Source organism: Limulus polyphemus, unplaced genomic scaffold (assembly GCF_000517525.1).
Source record: "Limulus polyphemus unplaced genomic scaffold, Limulus_polyphemus-2.1.2 Scaffold6586, whole genome shotgun sequence".
NCBI lineage: Eukaryota > Metazoa > Arthropoda > Merostomata > Xiphosura > Limulidae > Limulus > Limulus polyphemus.
In genome coordinates, this window is record NW_013672196.1 from 11,557 (window position 1) to 22,523 (window position 10,967).

Here is a 10,967-nt window from a genome sequence, read left to right on the forward strand (position 1 = left end):
TATCGGATTATTACTATCGAATTATTACTATCGAATTATTACTATCGAATTAATAATATCGGATTATTACTATCGGATTATTACTATCAAATTAATAATATCGGATTATTACTATCGAATTATTACTATCGAATTATTGCTATCGAATTATTACTATCGGATTATTACTATCGGATTATTTCTATCGGATTATTACTATCGGATTATTACTATCGGATTATTACTATTGGATTATTACTATCGGATTATTACTATCGAATTATTACTATCGAATTATTACTAACGGATTATTACTATCGGATTATTACTATCGAATTATTTCTATCGGATTATTACTATCGAATTATTACTATCGGATTATTACTATCGAATTATTACTATCGGATTATTACTATCGAATTATTACTATCGGATTATTACTATCGAATTATTACTATCGAATTATTACTATCGAATTATTACTATCGGATTATTACTATCGAATTATTACTATCGGATTATTATTATCGAATTATTACTAACAGATTATTACTATCGGATTATTACTATCGAATTATTACTATCGGATTATTACTATCGGATTATTACTATCGAATTATTACTATCGGATTATTACTATCGAATTATTACTATCGGATTATTACTATTACTAAAGTTTTCTTAAAAATAAAATTATGTGTACTTATTGTTTCCATATCTGTAGTGAGGTTATGATATTAATAAATTATTTTAAGCCTTCTAACGGTAAAAATGAGCTAAAGTACAAAGTAGCCAATCACGTAGCAACAAAACAAACTAATCGTCTGTGTGCGGATGTTTGAAAAGGGTAGACTAGTGGGAATGCAAAATGTGTGTTGAAGAAAATTATTGACATTTCACGTAATCAAATAGTTAGGCTCATATTTTGAGACGGAGCTGGTTCACGTTATTTCTTGAATAAAAGAAAGACATTTTTAATTATCTTAGATGATATATTATTCTTCGGGTAAAAAGATGGACGGAAATTATGCCCTTGGAAACAGTATTGAGGTTGGTGTAATAATTTACCGCCTAATGTTATTGTTAGGCTTAGTATTAATATTAAAAGTCATAAACGCATCACACCAAAGTTTCGTTGAATTTGACTATTGAGTAGGGGTAGTGTTAATGACATTCCTCTTGGTCAAATTAGTATAAACTATAATAATCTTTAACCTCTGCGTAATGTCTAAAACTTCCATTATTTAAGTTACAGATTAAATATAGCAAAAGGTTATTAAATTTAATGGAGTCCAGTCAAATTGTTACTAATTCAGTGGTCAGTTTTGGGCCCTTGCTGACAGAGGCATAATTAGCAAATTAATAAGGTATATTGATGACTTTAAACTCTTGTGGGTGTTTTTAGCCGTGTTGAGGATGTGGAGTTGTCTCCAATAGAGAATACGTAGATCAGTTTATAAGTTGGACTGCTATTTGGCAAATGTGTTATTTGGATCATATGTGTAATATGCAGAGTGAACCAATGATATATCTCTCACTGATTTTATTATGGGAAGAATATAATACACTGTTAAAACTGACATTGTTACAAGCCAAGTACTTGAGTTTAATTTTCAGTGGTATACTTCTGTGTTATTACATTCTTTCTACAAGAAACCAGTGGTGTATCTCTCATTGGATCATCATGTAAATTGGAACATATCAGTGTGACTGAAGAAAAGAATCTTCATATAGTGGTGAATCAGTCACTCAAGCCATCAAGTTAATGATCTGTTGTTATTAGTAAAGCTAATAATAATTTAGTATGTATTGGTTGAAAGTAAAAATGGGTAAATATCTTTACATACAAAGTATTGTTTAGACCTCACTTGGAATACTATGTACAGATATGGTTCCATTATCTAAGACAGGATATTCCCAAATAACTTTGCTTATTTTTAGGCATATAAATTAAAAAAACAAAAAAACAACATAAATGAATAGCAAAGAATCAGTACTTACATGTCCTGCACAAGAAATGTGGTTGAAATACTTATCATTAATATTGATAAAAAAAAAAGTCATGTCCAATAAAGTGTACAAGGATTGATATTAAGCTTACTGGAGTACAGCATTTCTTACTTGTCCAAAGGGTACAGTCGCTTGTCCGAAGTTTTTGAACAGGGGATGACACAAGCGACGACCACCCAAATACAGGTAGCGGAAAAAAGAACCGTGCATCTAATTAAACTTTTCAAACAATTTAATCAGATTTCATCTGCCAGTTCCTGCTCATTCTCGAGCCATCCCCAAACACAAGTGGGTAATAAAAGAAGTATAAACCTAATACTATAAACTATGCAGTCACATTTCATCAGTTTAATTGCCAGTGTGTACTCTCGAATATTAACTATCAGCCAAGACAACGTACTACTAGCTAGCAGTTCATTGTTTCTGCTGATGCTTAATATTCTAACTAGCCATATTGATTTCAAGCTTCAGTTGATGTCTGCAACATTCTCTGTTGGTGCTTGAGACTGCATTTCATTATACAGTATGCTGTTGGCAAGAGAACAAGCTCAGGGGGATGACAGAAACTGTATGTGGAAGGGAGAGGTGCTACTTGGCTTAACATTCTTGTCAGTCCTGATCTAATTATAGTTGGCTAGCTAGCTGGCCAGCCCACTAGTCCTTGCTGATTAGCTTTGGAGCTTAGTTGGGTGTGTGTATCTAGGAGCAAGACTTCAGTGCACTGAATGTTTCCCTGACTACCACACTCGACCTAGGGCAGACTGTTGTTTGTGTCACTGCCTTAGAAACAGAATTACATCATCAGTATGAAATGGGCTCTAGGACACTAAGTTGCAGGATTCATGATGAGACAAATAATGGAGTAGAGATGACAGACTGGTAAATGCGGATATTCTCTGATATTTTCATTAAAAATTTCCATTTGTACAATCGGTCAAGTACAAAAAGGTCTTCACCTGTCCGACTGTGCATTTTACTTGTCTCGGACAAGCGTTAATATCAATCTCTGGAGTAGATGTGCTAGCTACCATTTTATGTGTCTGTTTGTTTTCATTCTCTGACAAGATGCTCTCAGGTCTTGTATCGTGAGTCATGAGTGAAATAGGATATTTCAAGCTAATTTACTAATAACCTTTTCTTGGTAATTGGACAGTGCCAGTGTTCACCCACCCTCCCAGCTTTTTGGGAGGGTTATGATGCATCAGTGTCTTCTTTTGTGTCTTCAACCTTTATAACATGTGCAATAATAATATTCTACTAGTGTGAGTCTATACTTTACTATTTTATTTTTTATTAATTCTGAACTACAAGTTAATGTTTTATTATTCAATGTATTTTTTTCAAAAATGAAAGTAGTAAAAACTTGTGTATATTTACTGTGGAGTTTTAATGGTGCTTCACATGAGGAGTTCTAGTTGATGCTGTTTCTTGAGTGTTAAAAGCTTTCAATAAAGAGTAAGTTAGATTATTTCATTATTTTGTGGAGAAATGAAGAATAAGGATATAAAAATTGGTTTGATCATTAAAAAAATGAAGAATGGTAAATTGCCATTTTTGTTGTTGGAAGGCCGTAACTTTTGGAATCCATCAGGAATTTGATTTGAAGCCTAAGTACTTTATCTATCTCCACCATTTTTTAAGTTTATGTTCTATAATTTACAGAATTATTGTTTTCACACATTATCCATTGTTAATTTGTGTAGGACAACAAATTAGCTGTATTTTGTAACTAGAAAAAAGTGGTTTTAAACAATGTAATGTTATTTTCAGGACTATCAAGTTCTCAACCTGATAGGAAAAGGTGGTTTTGCTTCTGTGTACAGAGCAAGATCAATTAAGAACCAGATGGAAGTTGCTATCAAAATGGTGAGTTACAAGTTTTCTGTTATCTTAGTCTACTTATGTATTAAATTTTTTTCTAGAATATTTATTTCTCTTTTTAATTTAGATTTATTTGTTTTCTTTAATTACATTTTTTAAGTGTCTCTTGTCTAGAGTAGTTGGGAAAGTTCTCTTTGGAAATATTCCTTTCTTAGTTTTAAAGAACAAAAATTCAAGTACTGATAAAAAGTATACACCTTAGAACTTACTGCTGTTTGTACATATTTAATAGGTGATAGGAAGTTTCCTGGGAATTTTGTAAATTGTCTTATCTATTCAAGCATTGGTAGGGAGTTTAGTGTTATTTATTTTTTCTCTAGTTGTTTAAAACAAAAATCAGCTGTATTGTTTTCTTATTTACTCTGTCACATCATCTTAAAGATCATACCAAATCACAACAAGGCTTACCATAAAAATATTTGTTTTACATTTTAGATACTTTATAATGTTGATGTTTAGATAAAATACTTTCTTGGAGGGGATAACAGTGCTTTAAAGTTTAAATGAATGGATACCACTGATGACAATATTGGTTGGCATATGATAGACAAAGAAGCTAATAATAAAATGTTTTATGTATGTTTATTTAAAGAATTTTTGAGTTACATAGAAAATCAAAGTTGGCTCAGTTTGATGGTATGCCAGTACTAAATCAATTAAACTATCATTTAACTGAAATGTAACTGCATACCTGTGTATATTAAAATGTAATTGTTATCCTTATGGGTTCATTACTGGCCTACTACCATTAGAATGAGTCAAAATCTATCCCTCAAACCACACACAAACACACACACTGGTTTTATTTAAAGAATTTCCAAGTTATAAGGACAGCTCTACAAGAAATAAAACTTGGCTCACTATTATGATAGACCAGGTCAGTATGTATTTATATATATAAACTTTTCTAAACTAAGCACCAGATGGCTTTCAGTGACTTTGTTTGTTATATGGTTCTTTATAACATGTAAACTAAATCAAACATTAAAACAAAACATACCATCAATATTTCATTTATTTCTGTTTATTACAACTTGGATTTTTATTTTACATAGACAATGTGATTTCATCCAATTTGTTTTGTTCATTTCCTTACACAGAATGTTGTGATGGGTAATAACATAAATTATTAAATATGTGGACCCCACTGGTTGCGAAAACAAATGTGTTAATCCTTCATTGTATAGAGGTAAACACAGCAACAGTTTGTGGCCATATTGGACATAAACATTATTTGTGTAAACATGGTCTCTGCTACACAATCACCTGGTTTCCATTCATTTTTCATGAACTTACTAGCAAATTAGATATTATATGCAAGTAAAATATGAAGAATAGTGCAGAAAAGTCAATGTTGACATGACAGATCCTTATTCCTTGTAGTTAGGTCTACAAACCAATGTTAAAGTCCCACAGGATCTTTTACTTTTAATTATCGCTAATTGTAAGCCTCTGTTTGTTGAAGTAGAAATTCCTTTTAAAGAGTAATATTTTTTTTGTAAACAGATTGATAAGAAACTGATGCAAGCAGCTGGAATGGTCAAAAGAGTTCGACAAGAGGTGTCTATCCACTACCGATTGAAGCATCCATCAATTCTTGAGGTATGACCAAGCTTGGCACGTTGTCTTACTAGCAATATATTCTTATTTTTTATTAGCTAACTTGTATTTGAGGATAATACTTTGAACTGCAAAAATGTAGTGTAAAATTATGCAGTTAGCGTAATAAGTTGAATAACAGCAGATTAATGTAAAGTGAGCTATCCTTGAGGCATATAGATGATATTAAAATCCTAGACAAATATCAGATTAGTGTAAAATTATGCAGTTAGCGTAATAAGTTGAATAACAGCAGCTTAATGTAAAGTGAGCTATCCTTGAGGCACATAGATGATATTAAAATCCTAGACAAATATCAGATTAGTGTAAAATTATGCAGTTAGCGTAGTAAGTTGAATAACAGCAGATTAATGTAAAGTGAGCTATCCTTGAGGCACATAGATGATATTAAAATCGTAGACAGATTACCAGGACTGACACAAATATTCTACAACAGGAATTGTTTTAGCATATTTCTACAGATAAAATATATTGTTAGTTCATGTAGGCCAATGACCTGTTGAACTGCCAGAATTGGGTTGCATTCCATGACCAACACAGTGATGTTAGTCACCATCAATAATCTGTAAGTCATTTCTGCACATATGCTTGACCTTTCTGATGTTTTTATCCTGTTCATTGCACTGAACCCTCTCACAGCTTACAGTTGATTCTGGTACACATACCAAAATAGATAAGTACAAATAATAAAAAAACATTTTGTAAATATAAAATGATGTAGGGATGGCAGTGCCAAAAAGACTACAAACTAGAATATAGGGATGATACAGCTATACACAGATCACCATTTTCAGTATTAAAATTTAATGTTACACTGTAAAATGCATGAGTACAAAATAGTTATGAGGTCGGTCAATTCGACCAACCTTGTAGCGAGAGTCCGTAATAGTGTGTAATAATCAAGACATGTTTTGACTCAACTCGGTTTTCCTTGTACGTAAGTCGTAGGCTCTTAGTTACACTACATTGATGCCTACCCTGTTGTGACCATGATATTGTGATAAACAAACTGTCAGGAATATATAACTTCCAACTGCAGTAATATTAAAGTCAAGTATGCATCTGATGTTCATCAATTATTTTTATCTTGCCACTTGATTCTTCATACAACCCTACTTCTAAACTGTGATATTTATATTATATTGCACAACATGTAATTAAAAACAATGTTTGTATCATATGTATAGTAGGAGAGCACTAGTGTATAACACATATAAGTATATTGTTGTACAGGATGGAATAAAGTTTCCAGAACTAACACTAAATTATAATGTAAATAAAGTAACTGACACTATTAATACACTTTGTACTTTTTCATCTCTCTCTCTCTCTCTGTACTAACTCACCTAACTTATGTAATATTTTCCTTAGTACTTTCAAGGAACTACTGTATTACAATTGTGTCAAAGTTGCATATGAAACGTATAAAACCTTTTGCACAAATAACTAATTAACAGTGTTTTTTAAAGGCTATTTACATGAAACTTTAATTGGAAATACAGATAAAATATAAATGCACAACTAATATAATTCAAGTGTGTGCATTAATAACATTCTAAATACACATTAAAACACAACATTATTCATGTTTCACAAGTTGGCATCTTGCTGTATTCTCATGGTATGATGTTCTTGTCTAGGTTCTTGTAGATGGTGAAAGTGGGACTTATCAGTACGAAAACCAGCATATCTACTGGTGCATGAGTTCCAGTTACAAAATTAATAGTAAAAACTATACAATATTTGTGTATTGTTCTTTATGATTTTTTATTTTTTTGGTGGTGGTCGATAAAACATATAATTTATTTACCAGAGTCAACTTCTTACTTGCCCCAGGTGAGTGGCTATCTGCAGGGCTAGAATTGTTGTTGGAGCTGTCATATAGTTTTGGTGATGTTGGTCCTTTCATTTGGTCTTTCTCTTCAGAGTCAGTCATCTACCACATTATCTTCCTTCTTGTTGGGATCAGATTTTAACCATTTGAGACTATCTCATTACCATTATAGAGTTGACATATTGCCTTGAGAAACTTTAGGACAAAGAGGCCAACTATGTTATTTGAAACTGTCCTGTAACATTATGGAGATGACTTTGCATATGTTACCTTGTCTTCTAGTTTCTAATATGGTACAAGTAGGTGATCTTTTTTCATATCTTATTGTTACCATGTGGAACAATGACAAATTAATTCAAACATAACATTTATGGTTTATTTGTTTAAAATTTCATGTAACTTGATTTGTTCTTTCTGAAAGGTCAATGTACTGAATTTTTAACTTTTGTGTTCTAGGCCTAAAGTTTCTGTGCTATAAGTTGAAGAAAAAAACTTCTTATCATTTGAAATCCAAATGTTATACATGTGCTTACTGTACATCAAAGATATGATTAGTTTAAGAAAGAATTAACTACACTACCAAACCTTCTCAGTAATGTAGGTAAAGTAGGCAAAAGGTAAGTTTGATAGTTTATTAGCTAAATTTTTCTAAGCACTTATTACTTTTACAGTTTGTATCTACACATTAGTTTCAATTTATGTAGTAATTTTTGCATAAGTATGTATTAATAATAAAAGAAATAATATATATAAACATCATTCTTTTAAGTAAATAAAAGTTACTTAATATGTCTTTAACATCTTGAAATATAGCTGTACACATTCTTTGAAGATGAAAACTATGTTTATCTTGTGTTGGAGATTTGTCATCAGGGAGAATTACACAGATACCTTAAAGGAAGAGGTTCTCTCTCTGAAGATGAAGGTTGGTCAGATTGTTTGTAAACACAATGATATATATACTTTGTTGAAAGGTAAAAACTGTTTATCTGATGTAGTTATAATGTATTTTCCTAAATATTTTGGGTTTCAGTTTTGTTTACAACTTGTATTTTCCTGAGTACTGTTTTTACAATTATCATTTGGGTTTCAATTTTGTTTTCTACTTGTAATGTGTTCTTCTGAATATTTTTCTATTGTTAGAAAGCTCTTGTTATTTAAATGTTTTATAAATTTTTATTTTTATTTGTTTGTTAGCAAAATAATTAAAAAGTCAGTGTCAAATGAGTAGATTAGTTTGCCAAAGTGCAGTTTGTAACATATAGTATTTCCCTTCTGGTATTCTGATTAAATTTGTTGATTGACAGTGAGGTTCCTGTATTACATTATAGTTGAAAAAAGTGAAAAATGATTTTTAGGTTATTATGAATATGAAAAGTATTGTTGAGAATCTAGGATTTGAAATAACTTTTTCTCAGTAATTGTAGTTCTTAGAAATATGATGAAATATTCTAGAACTGTAAAATTTGTTTCCATTTATTGTATAAAGTTTAAAAATATCATAACCTAAATGTTTTTTAGCTCGCAGTATTCTTCGTCAGATTGTGGAAGGAATGATCTACTTGCATTCCCACAACATTCTTCACAGAGATCTAACTTTGTCAAACTTGTTGCTGACTAAAAATCTGAGAGTGGTAAATGGTTTCATGTTCTATATTTTCACTACAGTAATTAGTTTTCATATTTAACTTATTATTTGACTAGTAATTCTATATGCTAAGCAGATCTCTAATCCAAAATTCTACTGTAGTAGCTAGATTTCATGTTTAACCTAAGACAACTGTATGCTAAGTGGTCTTTATTTTATTTTTTTGAATGGAGACATTTTTAATGTACTAGTTGACATTAAAACTTTCATACAGTATTTGGTTTTGCTTTCAAACAAAGACCTCTAGTTTTATTGCTTTGATTCTAGATGTAAAATCAGTTCTTTGTGATTGTGCAAAATTGTATTTGACTAAAAAAACTGTAATAATTGATGTAATGGTTTTATTTAACTCAAGACACTAATAATTGATGTATTATTTCCAAAAAAAAGTTAACACAAAGGATCACACACTATAGGTGCAATGAATTAAAAAAAAGATCCAAACCTCAAGTGCTTTTGAGTAGTAGACTGTTCTTCTTCAGGAGAATAAAGGCTGATGATTAGTGAGTGAAATGTAATATATATATAGATACAGATGAGTTGACCTTGGAACCTAGCCAATTATAACTAGAGATGTTGATATCAGGTTTAGTTTGTACAAAAGTAGTGTGTATTACATGAAAGATATAAGAGTGATAATAGTTAAAAAGATGTTGAAATAGTTTTAATAGGATATAAAAACATTAGATATATATTACATAGCACTCACTAATCATCAGCCTTTATTCTGCTGAAGAAAAATAGTTTATTATTCAATAGCACTCGAGTTTTGGGTCTTTTTTTGATATTAATTTATGTATTGTGTAATGGTTGTATTCGAATAAAGACTGTATTAATTGATGTATTGTGTAATGGTTGTATTTGACTAAAGACTGAATTAATTGATGTATTGTGTAATGGTTATATTTGACTAAAGACTATTAATTGATGTATTGTGTAATGGTTATATTTGACTAAAGACTGAATTAATTTATGTATTGTGTAATGGTTGTATTCGAATAAAGACTGTATTAATTGATGTATTGTGTAATGGTTGTATTTGACTAAAGACTGAATTAATTGATGTATTGTGTAATGGTTATATTTGACTAAAGACTATTAATTGATGTATTGTGTAATGGTTGTATTCGACTAGTACATCAATTAATAGTCTTTAATCGAATACAACCATTACACAATACATCAATTAATACAGTCTTTGTATAATAGAAAGTTCTACTGTAAATCACATCAGTTGATGTTTTGGCTTCGTGTGTGAAATGGAATTGGATAAATAATGAAATATTAGTTTATTTGATTCTATTTAAATTGTTCTTAGTCAGAACGTTAAGTGTTTCACTATTAAAGGACTGCAGGGTACAATTTAAATTTTAACTCATGAGTTTTTAATCCATACAGAAAATAGCTGATTTTGGTTTGGCAACACAGCTAGCGTGGCCAGATGAAAAGCATATGACCATGTGTGGAACTCCAAATTACATTTCACCGTAAGTGTGGAAAATTTTAATTGTTTTATAGTTACTTTTATCTAAAGATGTCAGAAAGGTATTTTATTTGATAGTCACAAGGTTGCCAAGTCTCTTTTTCTCCTGTATTAATGCTGATCATGTTTGTGGAGATTTCCAGTTGGTTACTAAACAGTTATTTATAAGTTTGTTACTTATGCATGAAATAGTTTAATTCCTCTGCTTTAGTTTCTTGGAATCTAAACAAGAGGTCTGATTAATCTGCTATAACTGTCATCTGATGCATGAAATAGTTTAATTCCTCTGCTTTAGTTTCTTGGAATCTAAACAAGAGGTCTGATTAATCTGCTATAACTGTCATCTGATGCATGAAATAGTTTAATTCCTCTGCTTTAGTTCCTTGGAATCTAAACAAGAGGTCTGATTAATCTGCTATAACTGTCATCTGATGCATGAAATAGTTTAATTCCTCTGCTTTAGTTCCTTGGAATCTAAACAAGAGGTCTGATTAATCTGCTATAACTGTCAT

General features: G+C 30.7%; 1 protein-coding gene across 1 annotated transcript in view; it reads left to right on the top strand.

Moving 5' to 3' along the window:
- The first annotated feature begins 842 nt into the window (after positions 1–842).
- LOC106473875 (serine/threonine-protein kinase PLK4-like) overlaps positions 843–10,967 on the top strand; it is a 33,252-nt gene continuing 23,127 nt past the window's right edge. Inside the window, exons 1-6 of the mRNA XM_022402267.1 lie at positions 843–1,029; positions 3,760–3,855; positions 5,377–5,472; positions 8,138–8,249; positions 8,846–8,958; positions 10,371–10,459. Of these exons, the coding sequence (XP_022257975.1) occupies positions 967–1,029; positions 3,760–3,855; positions 5,377–5,472; positions 8,138–8,249; positions 8,846–8,958; positions 10,371–10,459 (569 nt within the window). The 5' untranslated portion in view covers positions 843–966. The remainder of the gene's footprint in view (positions 1,030–3,759; positions 3,856–5,376; positions 5,473–8,137; positions 8,250–8,845; positions 8,959–10,370; positions 10,460–10,967) is intronic.